Raw genomic sequence first — 20,968 nt, forward strand, 5'->3', positions numbered from 1 at the left:
ATAGCACAGGGAACTCTACTCAATGCTCTGTGGTGATCTAAATGGGAAGGAAATCTAAAAAAGAGTGGATATATGTATACATATAACTGATTCACTTTGCTGTACAGCCAAGAAACTAACCAACATTGTAAAGCAACTATACTCCAATAAAAATTAATTTAAAAAACTGGGGCAAGTGTAAACATCTCCTTATTATATAAATCTGAGAGAACATAACTTGTGAACATGCCCATAATCTCAAAGAGCATTCTGTATTTATCAAACATATTTACAAGAACCAATTTTTGAAACTGATAATGTAAGGAAGCCTTGGTAAAAGTTGAGGTGGTTTACAGTCAGTTGATAGCGACAACCTGTGAATATTGTTTTGCCATAAGGGGATCAAAGAAATAGGAATGTAAGTGAAGAGGGATGTGGGATCAAGTTTGGTTTTTGTTTTTAAGATGGGATAGATTACAGTAATAATGATGCAGTGGAGAGGAAAAATGAAGGGTAGAGAGGAGTGATGACTGTGGAAGCAAATGCTTGGACAGTGAAGAGGGAATGACTTCCACTGTACAAGTTAGACTGGCTCTAGATAGAAGAAACACAAATAGTTCATTTGCTGTGACAAATACAGTCAGAAAAAAGCTTTGGTATGCAGTGGGAGCAAGGGGAAACTCTCTTTTGACTGCTTCTATTTTCTCAATGAAATAAGAAACAAGGACCATAAACAGAGATTAAGACTGCAGCAGGAGGTATAGGAGGTTTGAAGTAGTTACCTATGAAAGTAGAAGAATGAAACAACTCGGGAAATATTACAGGGCTACAGGGCAGAATTAAAGACCCACTTGAGGGGGTGGTCATGAATTTAAAATGAGACCAGACAGCATGGGTGGTTATTTTCTCCAGTCGTGCTAGAGATCTGAAATAAGCAAAAAGTTGCACTTAACTAGGATGTGGTTCTCCCAGGCAAGTTTGGTGAAAGGAAAGAGGATCAAAGGAGTTGGAAGTATATACAAGGGAGTGATAGGATGATAAGTCACTGAATCTGAGCAGAGTGAGGAAGAAAGTGAGCATGCCAGAAGCTGAGAGACAGAGAAGCGAGGGTCCTAAGGTAGGAGATAGGAGCCCAGTGTGTTAGAAGGGTTTAAAGCCAGGTGAGTCTAAAGTACAGAGAAAGAGGAGAGAACGGAAAGAGGTGAGGTCAGGGAGGCAGCTGAAGCCACCTCATGCAAAATCCAAAAGGCCATGGCAAGAACTTTGGCTTTTTATTCTAATAGGTATCAATGAAGATTTTAATGCTCTGTAAAAGCTCTTTTCCCATATGAGTTGAGGAAGGATACGAATAATAGTAAATGAAAAAAATACAGACAAAAATTAAAGTGACACATAAAAGCTGTCACAACAGTTTGATGAAGCTTCTTTCAAATAACCTGATCCCCAAAATATTCAACAGTAAGAGAAGTAGAGGCTGTATGAGAACTACTTCCTCCTCTAGTAATAATCAGTTTTTGTTTCCCTAACAGAGATTTCCACATTGTTAAATGGGAATCACCGAAGTCGGGAAGTTAGGAAAAAAACAGTATTCTGTCATATTACAACACAAAAATAATCTTAGTTTTTCTCAGCTTTAAAATTATAACTTAAGAGTATGTTCATTCACACAGATGAAGACCCATTTCTAAAAATTACATTAAATTCTAACTTCCTAGTTTAAAAAACTCTTCTTTATATGGACCTAAACCTTTCAGGCAATTGTTTCAAGACAAAGAGAAATGATTATTAAACTTCACTAACAAAACAAACAAGTAATGCTTTTCATAGAAAAAAGTAAACAAATGACTCATTATGCTTCACAAAATATATATTAGAGTGCAACATTTCAGGGCTGTTGTGAATTTGAAGAAATATAAATTATTAAATATGAGATAAAACAGTGGGTTCTTATTAGTATGTGTATGAGTGATGACGATTAAATGAGAGAATACTTTATATTCAACTGAGAACAGAGAAAGATGAGAAAAAGAAACAAAATTCAAAAAGATTAAAAAAGTAAACAATCCAATTAGAAAACAGGCAAATACATAAGCAAACATTTCACCAAAGAGGGTACTGGATGGTAATCAAGCACATGAAAAGTTCTTTCTCATTAGCCATTAGGGAACCACAAATTAAAACAACAGTGATATCACTATATACCTATCAAGAATGGCTAAAATGAAAAACAGTGACAACACCAAATGTTGATGAGGACGCAGAGAAACTGAATCACTCATACACTGCTGGTGGAAATACAAAATAGTACAGCCATTCTGGAAAATAGTTTGACTGTTTCTTAAAAAGGAACTTAACATACAACCCAGCAATTACACTCTTGGGCATCTATCCCAGAGAGACAAAGACTTATTTTCACTCAGAAACTTGTATACAAATGTTTATAGGAGCTTTATTCATAATAGCCAAGAACTGGAAACCACCAAAGTGTCTTTCAGTGGCTGAATGGTTAAACGGTGGTACCTCCATGCCATGGAATACTACTCACCCATAAAAAGGGATGAACGAGGAGGCACCTTCAAGATGGCAGAGGAGTAAGATGTGGAGATCACCTTCCTCCCCACAAATACATCAAAACTACATCTACATGTGGAACAACTCTTACAGAACACCTACTGAACGCTGGCAGAAGACCTCAGACTTCCCAAAAGGCAAGAAACTCCCCGCGTACCTGGGTAGGGCAAAAGAAAAAAGAAAAAACAGAGACAAAAGAATAGGGATGGGACCTGCACCAATGAGAAGGAGCTGTGAAGGAGGAAAAGTTTCCACACACTAGGAAGCTCCTTCACTGGTGGATATGGGGGCTGGGCGGAGGGGAAGCTTCAGAGCCAAGGAGGAGAGCGCACCAACAGGGGTGCAGAGGGCAAAGCAGAGAGATTCCTACACAGAGGAATAGTGCCAACCAGCAATCACCAGCCCGAGAGGCTTGTCTGCTCACCCGCCAGGGCGGGTGAGGGTTGGGAGCTGAGGCTCGGGTTTCGGGCGTCAGATCCCAGGGAGAGGACTGGAGTTGGCTGCGAGAAGACAGCCTGAAGGGGGCTAGTGCACCACAGCTAGACGGGAGGGAGCCCAGGAAAAAGTCTGGAACTGCTTAAGAGGCAAGAGACTATCGTTTCAGGGTGCACGAGGAGACGGGATTCAGAGCACCACCTAAACGAGCTCCAGAGACGGGCACGAGCTGTGGCTATCAGCGCAGACCCCAGAGATGAGCATGGGATGCTAAGGCTGCTGCTGCCGCCACCAAGAAGCCTGTGTGCAAGCACAGGTCACTCTCCACACCTCCCCTCCTGGGAGCCTGTGCCGCCCACCACTGCCAGAGTCCTGTGATCCAGGGACAACATCCAAGGTAGAACACACGGAGTGCCACAGGCTGTTGCAACATCACCTTGGCCTCTGCCATGGCAGGCTCGTCCCGCATTCCGTACCCCTCTGTTGCCCCAACTGAGTGAGCCAGAGCCCCCCAATCAACTGCTACTTTAACCCCGTCCTGTCTGGGCAGGGAACAGATGCCCTCAGGTGACCTACACACAGAGGAGGGGTCAAATCCAAAGCTGAACCCCAGGAGCTGTGCAAACAAGGAAGGGTAAGGGAAAATTCTCCCAGAAGCCTCAGGAGCAGCAGACTAAATCTCCACAATCAACGTGACGTACCCTTCATCACTGGAATATCTGAATACACAACGAATCATCCCAAAATTGAGGCAGTGGACGTTAGGAGCAACTGTAGACTTAGGGTTTGCTTTCTACATCTAATTTGTTTCTGGTTTTATGTTTATCTTGGTTCAGTATTTAGAGCTAATTACCAATAGTAGATTTCTTTTATTGATTGGGTTGCTCTCTTCCTTTTTTATATATATATATATATTTTTTTTTCCTTTTTCTCTTTTTGTGAGTGTGTATGTGTATGCTTCTTTGTGTGATTTTGTCTGTATAGCTTTGCTTTTGCCATTTGCCTAGGGTTCTGTCTGTCCATTTTTTTGTTTTTCAGGTTTTTTTTGTTAGTACAGTGTTTAGCGCTTGTTATCATTGGTGGATTTCTTTTTGGTTTGGTTGCTCTCTTTTTATCTCTCTTTTTAAATTACTTTTAAATTCTTTTATTTTTAATAATTTTAATTTTAATAACTATATTTTCTTTTTCTTTTCTTTCTTTCTTTTTTTTCCTCACTTTTCTTCTGAGCCACGTGGCTGACAGGGTCTTGGTGCTCTGGCCAGGTATCAGGCCGGAGCCTCTGAGGTGGGAGAGCCGAGTTCAGGACATTGGTTCACCAGAGACCTCCTGGCCCCACATAATATCGAACGGCGAAAGCGCTCCCAGAGATCTCCATCTCAATGCTAAGACCGAGCTCCACTCAACGACCAGCAAGCTACAGTGCTGGACACCCTATGTCAAACAACTAGCAAGACAGGAACACAACCCCACCCATTTGCAGAGAGGCAGCTAAAATCATAATAAGGTCACAGACAACACAAAACACACCACCGGACACGGTCCTGCCCACCAAAAAGACAAGATCCAGCCTCATCCACCAGAACACAGGCACCAGTCCCCTCTACCAGGAAGCCTACACAACCCGTTGAACCAACCTTATCCACTGTGAGAACACCAAAAACAATGGGAATTACAAACCTGCAGCCTGCGAAAAGGAGACCCCAAACACAGTAAGTTAAGAAAAATGAGAAGACAGAGAAACACACAGCAGATGAAGGAGCAAGGTAAAAACCCACTGGACCAAAACAAATGAAGAGGAAACAGGCAGTCTACCTGAAAAATAATTCAGAGTAATGATAGTAAAGATGATCCAAAACCTTGGAAACAGAATGGAGAAAACACAAGAAACGTTTAACAAAGACCTAGAAGAACTAAAGAGCAAACAAACAATGATGAACAACACAATAAATGAAATTAAAAATTATCTAGAAGGAATCAATAGCAGAATAACTGAGGCAGAAGAACGGATACGTGACCTGGAAGATAAAACAGTGGAAATAACTACTGCAGAGCAGAATAAAGAAAAAAGAATGAAAAGAATTGAGGACAGTCTCGGAGACCGCTGGGACAACATTACTCTCACCAACATTCGAATTATAGGGCTCCCAGAAGAAGAAGAGAAAAAAAAGGAACTAAGAAAATATTTGAAGAGATTATAGTTGAAAATTTCTCTAATATGGGAAAGGAAAGCGTCAGTCAAGTCCAGGAAGCACAGAGAGTCCCATACAGAATAAATCCAAGGAGAAACGTGCCAAGACACATATTAATCAAAATATCAAAAATTAAATACAAAGAAAAAATATTAAAAGCAGCAAGGGAAAGGCAACAAATAACATACAAGGGAATCCCCGTAAGGTTAACAGCTGATCTTTCAGCAGAAACTCTCCAAGCCAGAAGGGAGTGGCATGACATATTTAAAGTCATGAAAGGGAAAAACCTACAACCAAGATTACTCTACCCAGCAAGGATCTCATTCAGATTTGATGGAGAAATTAAAATATTTACAGACAAGCAAAAACTACGAGAATTCAGCACCACCAAATGATCTTTACAACAAACACTGAAGGAACTTCTCTAGGCAGGAAACACAAGAGAAGGAAAAGATCTACAATAACAAACCCAAAACAATTAAGAAAATGGTAATAGGAACATACATATCGATAACTGCCTTAAATGTAAATGGATTAAATGTTCTAACCAAAAGGCACAGACTGGCTGAAAGGATACAAAAACAAGACCCATATATATACTGTCTACAAGAGACCCACTTCAGACCTAGGGACACATATAGACTGAAAGTGAGGGGGTGGAAAAAGATATTCCATGCAAATGGAAATCAAAAGAAAGCTGGAGCTGCAATTCTCATATCAGACAAAATAGACTTTAAGATAAAGACTATTACAAGAGACAAAGAAGGACACTACATAATGATCAAGGGATCAATCCAAGAAGAAGATATAACAACTGTAAATATTTATGCACCCAACATAGGAGCACCACAATACATAAGGCAAATGCTAACAGCCACAAAAGGGGAAATCAGCAGTAACAGAGTCGTAGTAGGGGACTTTAACACCCCACTTTCACCAATAGACAGATCATCCAAAATGAAAATAAATAAGGAAACAAAAGCTTTAAATGATACATTAAACAACATGGACTTAATTGATATTTACAGGACATTCCATCCAAAAACAACAGAATACACTTTCTTCTCAAGTGCTCATGGAACATTCTCCAGGATAGACCATATCTTGGGCCACCAATCAAGCCTTGGTAAATTTAAGAAAATTGAAATCGTATCAAGTATCTTTTCGGACCACAACGCTATGAGAGTAGATATCAATTACAGGAAAAAATCTCTAAAAAATACAAACACATGGAGGCTAAACAATACACTACTAAATAACCAAGGGATCACTGAAGAAATCCAAGGGGAAATCAAAAAATACCTAGAAACAAATGACAATGAAAACATGACCATCCAAAACCTATGGGAAGCAGCAAAAGCAGTTCTAAGAGGGAAGTTTATAGCAATACAATCCTACCTCAAGAAACAAGAAACATCTCAAATAAACAACCTAACCTTACACCTAAAGCAATTAGAGAGAGAAAGAAGAACAAAAAAACCCCAAAGTTAGAAGAAATCATAAAGATCAGATCAGAAATAAATGAAAAAGAAATGAGGGAAACGATAGCAAAGATCAATAAAACTAAAAGCTGGTTCTTTGAGAAGATAAACAAAATTGATAAACCTTTAGCCAGACTCATCAAGAAAAAAAGGGAGAAGACTCACATCAATAGAATTAGAACTGAAAAAGGAGACATAACAACTGACACTACACAAATACAAAGGATCATGAGCGATTACTACAAGCAACTATATGCTTATTGGACAACCAGGAAGAAATGTACAAATTCTTAGGAAAGTACTACCTTCCGAGACTGAACCAGGAAGAAATAGCAAATACAAACAGACTAATCACAAGCACTGAAACTGAAACTGTGATTAAAAATCTTCCAAAAAACAAAAGCCCAGGACCAGATGGCTTCACAGCCGAATTCTATCAAACATTTAGAGAAGAGCTAACACCTATCCTTCTCAAACTCTTCCAAACTATAGCAGAGGAAGGAACACTCCCAAACTCAACCTATGAGGCCACCATCACCCTGATACCAAAACTAGACAAAGATGTCACAAAACAAGAAAAATATAAGCCAGTATCACTGATGAACAGATGCAAAAATCCTCAACAAAATACTAGCAAACAGAATCCAACAGCACATTAAAAGGATCATACACCATGATCAAGTGGGGTTTATCCCAGGAATGCAAGGATTCTTCAATATATGAAAATCAATCAATGTGATACACCATATTAACAAACTGAAGGATAAAAACCATATGATCATCTCAATAGATGCAGAAAAAGCTTTCGACAAAATTCAACACCCATTTATGATAAAAAAAAAACCCTCCAGAAAGTAGGCATAGAGTGAACTTACCTCAACATAATAAAGGCCATATATGACAAACCCACAGCCAACATCATTCTCAATGGTTAAAAACTGAAACCATTTCCATTAAGATCAGGAACAAGACAATGGTGCCCACTCTCACCACTGTTATGCAACATAGATTTGGAAGTTTTATCCACAGCAATCAGAGAAGAAAAGAAATAAAAGGAATCCAAATTGGAAAAGAAGAAGTAAAACTGTCACTGTTTGCAGATGACATGATACTAGCAGCCGCATAGCACAGGGAGATCAGCTCGGTGCTTGTGACCACCTAGAGGGGTGGGATAGGCATGGTGGGAGGGATACGCACAAGGGAGGAGATATGGGGATATATGTATACATATAGCTGATTCTCTTTGTCATACAGCAGAAACTAACACACCATTTTAAAGCAATTATACTCCAATAAAGATGTTAAAAATAAATAAATTTTAAAAAAGGGATGAACTATTGATAGACACAAGAAACTGAATGAACTTCAATGAAATTACGCTGAGTGAAGAAAACCAATCTCAAGAAAGATACAAAATGCATAATTCCATTTATGTAACAATTTGTAAAATAACATAAGTATAAACATGGAGAAACAGAATAGTGGTGGCCAGAGGCTAGGGATGGGGGTGGAGGGGATGGGAGAGGAGTGGCTGTAAAGGGGTCAGAGAAGGGAGTCTTGTGGTGATGATTCAATTGAGTTTCCTGATTGATGTGTGGGTTATGCAAGGCTATACATATGATAAAACTGTGTAGAGCTATAAACACACACACACAAATGGTACACGTATAATCGTGAAATCTTAATACGGTCTATGAATTGTGCCAATATCAGTATTTTGATTTTGCTATTGAACTATAGTTGTATAAGATGTTAACATTGGGTGAGGCTGAGGGAAGGGTAAGTGGGACTTCCTTGTACATTTGTTTGCAACTTCCTATGAACCTATAACTATTTCAAAATATAAAGAAAAAAATATAATTTTAAATGTCTTTTGTATTTTGTTCTAAGTTCAAATGTGTCAGTAATCAAAATAAACAATAAATGATTCTTATTTATTAGATGAAGATTATCAATTTAGATTTTTAAAAGGCAGTATCCAGTTATTATGTTGCTTAAAATACAACTAAAACAAAATCACAAATAAGGCTGAAAATGAAGGAAAGAAAAAAAACAGTGTACCATGCAAATGCTAAGTAAAAGAAACCACACCTGCCCCAGAAGCCAGAATAATCCTTTTAAAAAATGTGTATGCATTCAGAATTCTCTAATGGACTCTCATACATTCAGAGTAGACAAGCTTCCAATCTCTACATGATGTGGCTTCCCATTACCTCTCAGACCTTTTCTCTTTCACCCTCTCTCTTGTTCACTCTACCGATATTAGCAGTGCTGGATTTCTTTCTGTTCCTTCAACACATCCAGGCAAGCTCCCACCTCAGAGCTTTCACACTTCAGTTCACTCTGTCTGGAGCCCTCTTCCCCCATGTGTCCATATTGCTCACTCTCTCATGTCTTATATTTGTCACAATATCATCTTCCATAACAAATCTATTCATTGCAACTACTGCCGTCACCACACATCATTCCTTATCCTCCTCCCTGTTATTTTTCTCCATAGTTACTTATAACAATCTAACATTCTATATATTACTTATTTTGTGCATTGTCTATCTACCCTGCTATCATTTAAACGCCGTAAGAGAAGGGATTTTTGATCATTTTCTTCTTTGCCATATCCCTATATGTTTAAAAATGTTTTTTTTTAATTTCACAAACATAAATATAACCTCAAATTTGTATGCACAGAGTAGTTTTATACAATTCTTTGATTTAATCCTCACAACGATTCTATGGATTTTGAAATCTCATTTCCATTTTATTTGGAAACTGAAAATAAAATAGGTTTCATAATTTGTCCAAGAGCAAAGAAAAAAACAAGCAGGACAATCTAGACTTCAACCCATGATCTCCAGAGCTCTTTTCATTGTTTCAGAGCTAAAACACCACAGCTGATGTTTAGCATCATAAAGCATGAATCAACAAGCAGATTCTGGGATTAAAGATATTCAATATGATGTCATCCAATAAACCTAATGCAAAGAAATGTATCAGATTCAGACCTCTTAGTGCCTTGATGTGCCCTTAAAACTCCACTCTGCAAAGCCTGCCATGTATAAAGGATGGACTCACCTCTCCCCCAATACAGTCTTGACCCTGGGAGGACAGCACGGCTATCCCACTGACATATACAATTCAGAGTTTGTTAAAGACTGTGGGAGAAGCATGATGTCCACCATCTGCCTCATTCTGTCAAATTGTGTTTTTTCAGTCAGCTGAGGCTTTTTGTTTTATCATTTTATATGCTATCAGCTCCGCTTTAGAATCTCATAAAATTGTGCAAACATGCAAACTAAAGCATCTGAATAAAATACACCAATTGTACACACATATACCCCAACACATAAAGGAAGGACTTCTGGTTAAATGATCATTTTACTGTCTTACAGTACATTTCAAACAAAAACAAAATTTTAACACTATTTACCTCAAGTATTTTATCTCCAGTTTTAAGAGCATTTGTTTTTCCTGCTGGACTGTCTTCCAAAACTTGTTTGATAAATATACCCTTAAGCTCCTCTCCATTCTTCAGGCGTTTTATCACAGTTTGTCCACCAACAATACTAATACCAAGAGATACATCCGGTTCTCTAAAAATCTCAACACTGTAAAAAACAAAAAAACAAAATTCACTCATGAACAAGGTAATTTGTTGTACTGTCACTGTGTTCAATGTGTACCATACCCTTGTGACTCATATTCTATATAAATATATTTTCACAAATGTTATAGAAGTTATACCTAGCTCCAAAATTATAAGATTCTATCAATAATTCATGGCGTATGTGAAAGTGTAAATTCTGAAAAAGATTTCCAAAACAACAAATACAACTCTTAATATTGAGAGATTTAGCAAGGACTTAATGTTCTCATCTCCCACCACCATATATTTTTTGTGATGAGTCCCTTTCATCTATATCATAACATTAGCAAAGAATGAATTAAGGAAATAACTAATGGGTGGAAAAAAAAAATCAAGAAAGTCACATGTATCATTATGGTAAAAAGCAGAAACCTTCAGAATAAAATAAACTTGCCACTGAGAGGCTCACTGCCCATACTGCTTTTCCCAGTCAGCCATTTTAACCTGTGGTTCTTTACGTGGAGGACAGATTTTATAGCTCCAAAGGCTGGAAAGGTTTTCTCTTCTTCCTACATCCACATCATTTTCATAAAGTATAGAATAAAACTTGCCCCTCAAAATATTATGAATTTTGTTCAAACTGCACAGACATGGCCAACAATTAATTCCAAAAAGTAGCTCAGAAAACAGCTCCTAAGAGTTTTTAAGACAAAACTCAAAAGTGCAAGAAAAATACAATTTGGGTGGCATGGTAGAATTAATAATGCATGAAGATAGAGACAGCAGCTAAAGGAAGACTTTTATAACCTTAATAAAGTGCAGCCCTGGTGACTACGTAAAACCATGAGAGTATCCAAGGGAGCATGGGCCCAACACACTCTGTTAGTGAAAACGAGGCATAAACTTGGACTAACACAAGGGGAGGAGGGTGCTATGTGATAGAAGCCTTGACTATTGGTGTTGTTTGGAAAAAAGAGCTTCTTTACTGCATTCAAGGCAGCCCTACCTGCTTTGCTTAGTAATACAGTGAGAAAGTATACTTAGTCCATCACAGATGGACATTTGTAAGTTGCTTTCTCTGAAAGAGTATGACAAAGATTTTCCTAATATTGGTTACGGCCATTTTGCCTGGCTAAAAATCTCTAGGTAAGACAAAATGAAACTAAAATTTAGGCCAGCGTACGTGTGAACTACGGCAATCATTAGAGAACGACTGAACGACACTATGAAGTTAAAGAAAAGAGCAACTAATTGCATTGTCCTATTGAGAAAGCCAATAATGTCATCAACATACATTCTTGGTGGTCCCCAGTGGCTAAAGTTTGGAGTTTCTTCTCCTTCACCTTCTTCTCTCTCAGGTAATTCACTGAGGAGAAAGAAAGGGAAAAACACACACACATATAACTTACAACACACTCTTATTATTAAAGGTTCTTGAAAAGTTTTACATTACACAATCTATATGTAGTTAAATTGTTCTTAATTTCTAAGCTTTAAAAATATTTACATCAATAGTTAACTATCCATACAAAGCAAAGATACATTGCTTTAGCATTCAACTTAACAAATATCCACCCAGCACCAGATAATCATTGATTATAAACACTTTTATTGGTGACACTCCAGATGTTATGTTCTAAAAATCTGTGTTTGAATTTGTATGATTTCACATTTGTTTCTATAACAGCATTTAAATATTATAAAATATATTTCTTAAAATTTGGTGTGATTGACCAGCTAACAGTCTAGTATAAACTTACACAAACAGCTGAAATGATTAAACAGTCAGTAAACATGATCGTTCTTTCTAGATTTTTCTGTCTCTCTAACCCTAAATAATTTCCCTGTCATTTGTATCCCATAAATATTTTGTGTAGTTACACAGCACTTTTCAGTTTACAGAGAGATTTCTTAAACAATGTGATTCTCCCACCTACCACCACCATACTTTCACCCATCAAGTTATGTTAATATGGAACTGCCTAGCGGGATACTGTAAAATGCTGAATTACAGAGTAGTTATAAAAGTAATGTTATCTAATAGGGTGGAGACACTACAATCTATTATCTGGAAGAGGAGTCAGGATTTCTAAGCTCCAGTCTAACCTGTACCACAAAATAGGTGTGTGCCTTTGGACCACCAAATGAAATCACTTATGTGATACTGTCAGTTGTATTACTCTACACAAAAATGTAGGGACTAACTCTTCCATTTCATTTTCACAAAAACCCTGTGAAGTAAGCACAGCAGGTTATATTACTATATTTTCCCCACAAGGCTCAGAGAAGGCTCAGATGTACTACACAATCTCTCCACAGTATCCAAATCTTTCTTTCAGCATGAAGTTTCAATGCTCCATTCTCCTCTGAACTCTCAAATAAGTCCTATAAAAAGTATAAAACTCCAGCTACTTGCCACTCTACAACTTTCTAGGATATAATGGTTTAAGGCTGTGTGAAAAGGAGAAAGTGAAAAAATTTGGACAATCTAAAAACCAGTTAAGGAATTGAGATCATTAGGGATCACTGACATCTCACCCACTGCAGACAGCCTTCTTGCCTTAGCCAGTCTATTTTTTAAGATTAAAAGCATCGTAGAATTCAAGGAAAAACAACTTGGCAGATACTTGCCAGTTACTTATCTAATGTCTTCTCTCCCCATCTTCCTTACCCAACAACATAACCTCCCTTTATTCCAGGTGGCACTATGCCTAGCTTTAAAAAAATAAATTTTCTGGACTTCCCTTCAGCTAATGGTAACTGTGTGCCATAGTTCTGATCAGCAACAAGGAAGCAAAAGTCCCCAGATGAGATTTCCTGGGAAACTCACTAAATGGAGGGAGAATCAGCTGACAGGAGCCTTTTGCTCTATGCTCTTCCCCTTCTTCTTGCCTAGAAGGCAGAGGTGATTATTGGTGGTGAAGCATCCATCTTAAAATCATGAAGAAACCATGAGGACTAAAGCAATACATTGACGACAGCAGAGCAGAAAGAAGATGTCTAAGACCCTAACAGGACTTCTTCAGGACTTTTTTACATGAAAAAAATTAAGCCCTAGTTGAGTTACGCCACACTAAAAGTGTGTGTGGGGAGAGGGGGCGGGAGATTCAGTTTAGAAGCAGCTAAATGCAATCACTAAATGATACACACATGATTCCACCAATTTAAGTGAAGTCTTCACTTTATCATATCACATTATTATTCTTGTCACGTATGCATATGCGTTCATTGGATAATTGTAATCATAGCATAAACTTTCATATTTTGATTATCCTATAATAGTAACAAGGACTAAATGAGATATGACTGGCATTTAACTGAGGCTCAACCAATATGCATTTCCTTTACAATTTTTTCACTTGAATTTATATCAAAATTTTCCCCAAGATTATCATAAGCTTCATCATTTCTTATTTAATAGCATCTTAATAGTCCATGGTATTGATGTAATTTAATTTGTCTGCTTTCCCAAAATATAATGCACTTAGATTATGTCTTGTTTATATGGAATATAGACATTAATGCAAGGAATATCTTCATGCTCTGCTGTATTTTAGTATTCTCCTTTAAGTAGATATTAATTGAAGTAAGATTGAAAGCTAAAAACCAAACCAACACTGAAACCTTCCTCCTCTCCATTTTCCACTTTCCTGTACCCTAATTGTGACAGGTGTGATAATATGAAATAAATATTTGGTCCTTGTCCCTGGTTCCTGCCACAGAGCTTCTAAAACCCTTGGAATTTTCCAAATGATAGGGGTGACAGGAGCATTTTTTGTTATTCATAACAAGCCCCTCTCAACCATACCTGAGTTGATGTTAATAAGGTGTCTCCAGGTAGGACTACAGACAGTTTCAGGATGGGGGCTGATTGCCAGAGAAGCAGCTATGTGATTAGAGTTAGAACTTTCAGCCCTACCCCCACCTCTGGGACGGGGAAAGGGGCTAGAGATGGAGCACAGTCACCAATGGCCAATGATGTAATCAATCATGGCTGCATAATGGAGCCGCCATAAACCACCCCCCCCACCCCACCCCCTCCAAACAACAGGGTTGAGAGAGAGCCTGCAGGTTGGAGGACACATTAAAGTGCTGGGAGGGTGATGTGGTCCAAGAGAGCATGGAAGCTCTTGCATCCCACACACCCCCTTCCCTGGCTTATGCATCTCTTCCACTTGGCTAGTCCAGAGTTGCACCCTTTGTAATAAACCAGTAATAGTGAAGTACTTTCCTGAGTTCTGTGAGCCATCCTAGCAAATTATCAAACCTTAGGAAGGTGTTATGGGAACCCTCAATTTATAGCCAGTTGGTCAGAAGTAGAGTTGGCAACCTGGAATTTGTGACTGGCATCTGAACTTGGGGCGGTCTTACGGGACTGAGCCCTTAACCTGTGGGGACTGCACTAACTCCAGGGAGTTAATGTCAGAATTGAAATGAATTTTAGGATACACAGTGTCCAGAGAATCAGAGAATTGGTTGTTGGGTGGAGGAAAAAACTCACACATTTGGTGTCAACAGTTTGTGAGCAAAAACAGTTCATGATAGGTATTAAGAAAAAAAAAGTACGTGTTTTTATTATGGCACATGTATAATATCATTATAAGAATTAAATTCTTAAATTTAAAATTACCTAAAATAGAATGGAAACCAAGCTTTAACATTAGTATGGGCTATATGCTTTTCTATTAAAAAAAAATTAAAATAAAAAATATCCTAAACTGCTGGCTTTCACATACAATATTAAGCAAAGGGGGAAAATTTTGTCTAAAATATGGACAATTTTAGTTTTCTTTAAGAAAATGTAGGACAAAAGGATTTATTCTGTTAGAAGAGACTTTTTCAAAGCATATTATCCTTTTTCAGGAAATTGATAAACATATATTTTGTTCACATTACTTCATACCTAAAGAGGGATAAAACTTTCAAAAACATAGTGTGATTAGTTTTAGAAATACAGTCACAGGATACAAGCAACTATACAAAATAATGTAGTCACTTTACACTGATAAATGCATATACCTTTCAACCCAAATTAAAATTTAACTGAGAAAGTAAAATACTTTTACTGCACATATTAAGGTGTAAATTTGCACAAATGTACTTGAATCTTTCACAAGAGAATTCTAACCTCTAATTTTATAATTTGCACTTTGATTAAACATGGTCAATAGCTCAATCAGTTAGAATCTCAAATCTTAAAATAACTGAACTTTTGCCTTTTACATTTAACCAGAGTTTTATAACCACTTTTTCCCTAAAGGAATTAACCATCTAATAGAAACAATGCTTTTTATTTTTAGTTCAGTCCTTTATAACAAATGCCCAAAGTTATAATTCTTTACAGATTTGGGATGAAAGATGGAGTGCCCCATTAATGAACAAGTGGATATTAATAGTAAGACTTCATCATAATATACAATGTCTTTGAGAATAAAATTTTCAACATCATAAAAAATCAGATGAATCTAGATGGCCAAGGTGACCTTTTTTTTTCCCACAAATGATAATATTTTATTATAGAAAAAGCATTCCAAATATAGGATTTCGTAAACACTGGTAGGTGAACAAGTGCAACTTTAAAAGTAAATACAAAGTAAAGAGGCAAAACCTACAAGCATTCTGCCTTTATGAGAAAATGTACTGTTCTCCTGCAGAGGTGATCCCACCCAGAGCACAAATGTGGCTCCATCTCCCATAAAGGCATCAGGTTTGCTTTCTGAACTATGCCCAGTCTAACAATTTCAAAATGATGGCAAGAATATACCTTTTTTTCATGTGAAACTTCTAAATACTAAACCATATGAGGGTCAAGCAAACTCAGCATCCCAAAATGATGTAAGCAGGAAGGGTTATGGTTGTACCTATCTCAAAATTTCTTTTTCCACTTAAAATATAGATTCTATATGGCAATTTTCTGTGACACATCACAGGGAATATGAGCATTTGGAACCAGGCAGGATAGGCACTAGTGTTTTCCAAACCAGTAGGGCTAGTTATACAAATGTTACACTATGACTTTGAAGTTACAAAGCAAATTATTACCTGATACCAGTATACATAAAAAATTAGGCATTCTTGTACATGAAAGTTTAAAATGACACAGACATGGTGTTCAGTAAAAGAAGCCATATACAAAAAAGTACCTACTGCATGATAACATTTACATGAGTTCTAGAACAGAAAAAATAATTTACAGTATTAGAAGTCAGGGGCAAGGGGGAACTTTCTGGGTGGATGGAAATGTTCAATATCTTGATTGGGGTGTTGGTAACATGAATGTATACATTTATCAAAATTAAGAAAATTGTCCTGTAAGATTGCATTTAAGACATTTGTTAAGAAACAGAAGTTTAAGCCATAAAGGGTAAGTTGCTTCCTAAGGTCTCTTCTGATCTTCTGTAGAGCCTGGGTTAGCAATCAAATATCTAATTATATTTTCATAGGCATTAATGTAATATTCCTATGTGCCTCTTGTCCTAATTTCTCACATTCATCTTCACCTGCAGTGACTGGCATCTGCAACAGCATGCAACAGCATGGTAAAAACAGGAAAGTGTCACATACATGAGACCACAAACTCCTTGGAAATTTCCCCTTTTTACTCCCAACTCAAACATTCCAGAGTAGTCCTCTCTCAAATTTACACATTTATTGTCTCCCTTACCCTCAGTCTTCTACCAGTATTCTGAATTTACACATAATTTTTGGCAGTGGAACTCAAAGGTAAAACTATTAGATACTCACCATTTACTTAGAAGGCACTAAATGCCAGGCAGTGCTGGGGACTTAAAATATCACATTAACTCACTTAATCCTTTCCCCAGCTATGACACTCTGCCTCCTATTTCACCTCCCACTATTCAGAACAAAGTATCCAATACCTGAAAGTATTTCTTTTCATTTGCATTCTATTATACCTACAACATGATTTTTTTTTTTCAATTTAGAATATGCCTTTCACCTCAAGTTCATCATCCTACCAGGCTTTAGCCTCTGACACCTTCCTTGTTTTACTTACTGTGACTTGATTCTATTTTATTTCTTAAAAACAAAAAACTCTACAATCTCCTTGAGTGTTTTAATAAACTCAGCACAATGAATACCCTAGTTACACCTCAGGGCCCATGATCCTATCACTGTCATCCAGCATCATTGCCAGCCGCCTTTCATTAAACATTTACTATGTTCAAGGCATTATACGAAGCCCTTTATATTCACTATTACTGAACCTTAGAACTACCTACTTTACAAGTGAGGAAATACAGACACAAGGGAAACCCTCTCAGGGTCATGAAGTCATAAATAACAAAGAGCATATTTGAATAGCAACAAAATATATCTATGCTGCAAATCTCCTATTAGTCTGAGAAATGCCATGCCCCCCACTGATGGGCACACCCATGTCTTCAGGCAGCAGGTGATGACAGAAGTGAGTTAGAAAAAGACTAAAACAAGGTGAATTCTGAAAACTTGTTCTCAAGTGACTTTATGAAGAAAGAAGGATACTCAGAACAAGATCACTTAGATCCCTTTCAGAGTTTCCGTGCTCCGCCTGCCCACCGTCCTCACTTCCTAGAGATCGCCAGTTTCAGGGTGCATCTAACCTCTTAATATCAGTCCTGCCTCCAAAGGTAAGGAGAAGTTGGCTTGATGCAAAAGCACAGTGCACACTGAATAACTCTGCTGGGCCCTACACAAAAATTAATGCAAAGAAGAAACTGTAAAATAGCATACAGCATTTAGCACTAGATGACACCCTGATGATCTGGAAGACTATATTCTGAAAAGGATATATGCATTACTCAGGAAGTCTCCTGAGTAGCAATAAATATTCACCTATGAACCTAACTCCATGGGGCATACCCTGAAAGATTAAAAGGGGTAGTATGATTTACAGGAACTGTTCTGGAGCCTGCTGAGATTTCAATATATCCTAAATCTATGACGGCAAGCCAAAAAAACAGCATTCAAATGCAAGACTGATCTCCCAAGACAAAGATTAGGCTGGAGCCCTTAAATGTCTGTGCCAGCACGAGAAAACAGCTTGTCAAAGTACTCACTTCAGGAGTAAAGCGTTATCTCCTCTCTCTGAAGCTGGGAGACTTGAGTAAGACACAACTGATAGAATGTTTCACCTTCTGCAGAAGGAAGGAAGGGTGGGCTTGGAAATTTGTTTAAATCTTTTCCAATCTACAATTACCGTTCTATAGCCTGAAAAGCAGCCTCATTTCTGAATTCTTTGGCCAGATTCAATTATTAACACTCAGCACAAGAGAAATTTAAAAAATAAAAGTATCTCGTTTGAAAAGTAATTTGATCACATAAAAAAGTTGAAACATGTTCCTAACTCCTCCAGCACTTCCACTGCCAAGCATCTCTCTTAAAAAAAACAAACCCTGGCTGTTTGACACTGCGTTCCGTTCCTCTGGGAGCTGCTTAGATCCCTCGCACGAGGACCCTGGGCCTGTCAGCTTCCTCCCCTCTACACCCTGGTCCAGGTCTGCTGAGTGAAAAGCCACCAGATTCCTCCAACTAGTTGGGCCTATGGGTCTTGCCTTTCCACTCAGAGACGAGCTACACAGAAGCCAGACAACTTTTTACTAAGGTTCTATCTAAAACTCTAGGCAAAGGCCACAGGTCGCTGAACAGAGAAGTGATATAAGTCTGAGACACTTCATATAACACAAAATCTTTCCTGGACTAAGGTTTCAATAAAAGCATTAAGATTCTTTTCCCATATAGGTTATTACAGAACACTGAGTAGAGTTTCCTGGGCTACACAGTAGGTCCCTATTAGTTATCTATTCTATGCATATGTTAATCCCAGTCTCCCAATTTATCACTTCCCCCCACGTTTCCCCTTTGGTAACCATAAGTTTGATTTCAAGATCCGTGAGTCTGTTTCTGTTTTGTAAATAAGTTCATTTGTATCATTTTTTAAATTAGATGCCACATGTAAGTGATATCCTATGATATTTGTCTTTCTCTGTCTGACTTACTTCACTTAGGATGATATACATCTATATATGTATAACTGATTCACCTGTTGTACACCTGAAACTAACACAACATTGTAAGTGAACTATACTCCAATAAAAATAAATAAATAAATAAAGCATTAAGGCCAATTAATCCCACCCCTTTCTCATCTCTGTTATGCTTTGCAACACCTCCAATTCCTTTGTTCGCCTCTCCTGTCCTGTACTCACAGTGCTACACGGCTCTGGTTTTTCTTTCAGAGGTGCTTCTGTTCCCATACCCCACCCCCAAGCCCCCCCCCCACCGAGCCAAACTACCTGTCACACTCCAAGGAATCTCCTTGAATTGTAAAGAAACCACCCCACACCCTAACTTCTTCTCTCAGTGTTCTCTCCACCTCCTCTGTTCTCTCAACAGCTTCCGCTTCTCTGCCACGGATGCCACACTTGAGTGGGTGACACTCCCTCTCTCACTCCCTGGCAGGCTGGGAAAATGGAGTCAATATTTTTCTAAATTCCTTCCCACCACTAGGCCATTACTCTCCTACCCTTGTTTCAAAAGCTAATCTCTACTCTCACACCTCTCCTTTCATGGCCCACTTTACTAGCACCCCATCATTCTGAGTAAATAACCTTTCTCCTAAATGACAGAAAAAAAAAAAAATCAAGGTCATTGGGCAAGAATCTCCTTGGATTCCAGTCCTCAAGGTACTAATAGTACTGCATTTGTACCTTCCTTTCATTCCTGGCACCTGTGTCCATGGAGGAGCTGAGCTTCCGCCTATCAAACTATTAGAAGTTAATCTCTCTAGGTGTGCAGTGTCCTGCTCTCCCTCCACCCTCTCCAGGGACTACACTTAATCAGCCACTTTCTAACATCTACATATTCCTTTTCTGGATCTTTCACAGTGTGTGTGTGTGTGTGTGTGTGTGTGTGTGTGTGTGTGTGTGTGTGTGTGTGTGTGTGTGTGTGTGTGTGTGTGTGTGTGTGTGTGTGTGTGTGTGTGTGTGTGTGCGCGCGCGTGTGTGTGTGTGTGTGTGTGTGTATCTCTCTGCCCCCTTGTCCCATTTCCACAATGCCCTTCAGTTGTCTAGGTAACGTGTTCTTTCTGCCTCTTTTCATGATCAGGTTCCTCGAAACACTAGTCTGCTCTTACTTTGTCCAATATCTGCCCTCTGTTCAATTCTCAACCCACTACTCTCTGATTTCCACGCTAATGAAACTGTTCTAAGCTTACCAAGGGCATCCATGTGATCAAGCCCCATGAAAACTCTTCCATTTTATCTACCTTGACCTCTCCGTAGCATGTAACAATAGTCTGTAATGATCCTTTTGTTAAAATGCTCTCTTCCCTTGGTTTCTATATCAACCTCTAGTTCATCAATTTCCTTTTACTTTTTGTTCATTCCACTTCATTATTTTCTTCCTCAGTTCATGCCCTTAATATTGCTGCTTTACAGGACTCCAATCTTGGCCCTGTCCTTTTATCACTTGAGCCTCCTCTGGATGACTATTCAAATCCAGGAGTTTCACCTACACTTGATCTTGTTCCCAATTATCCACATCAGGATAGACCTCAGCACTAATCCCCAGAGTCATGTATTTAATTAACTCCATTTCATTTTATTGTCCTATGGATACCTGAACCCTCAACATGTCCCAAACAGAACTCATCATTTTCCTCTTCAACCTGTTCATGCTCCTATAATCTTATGCCAAAGAATTAATGGTCCTGCTATCCATATAGTTGC

At 38.2% G+C, this 20,968-nt stretch overlaps 1 protein-coding gene across 18 annotated transcripts in view; it reads right to left on the bottom strand.

Moving 5' to 3' along the window:
* Window positions 1–20,968, bottom strand: part of PATJ (PATJ crumbs cell polarity complex component) — a 345,994-nt gene that overhangs the window by 208,068 nt on the left and 116,958 nt on the right. For all 18 annotated transcript variants that reach the window (XM_082453175.1, XM_082453166.1, XM_082453174.1 and 15 more), the window contains exons 23-24: window positions 11,533–11,604; window positions 10,083–10,260 (exon numbers count right to left, since the gene is read on the bottom strand). In XM_082453175.1, the coding sequence (XP_082309301.1) occupies window positions 10,083–10,260; window positions 11,533–11,604 (250 nt within the window). The remainder of the gene's footprint in view (window positions 1–10,082; window positions 10,261–11,532; window positions 11,605–20,968) is intronic.

The sequence above is a fragment of the Balaenoptera physalus genome, assembly GCF_965194825.1.
Source record: "Balaenoptera physalus genome assembly, chromosome: 1".
In the NCBI taxonomy this organism is placed as follows: Eukaryota; Metazoa; Chordata; class Mammalia; order Artiodactyla; family Balaenopteridae; genus Balaenoptera; species Balaenoptera physalus.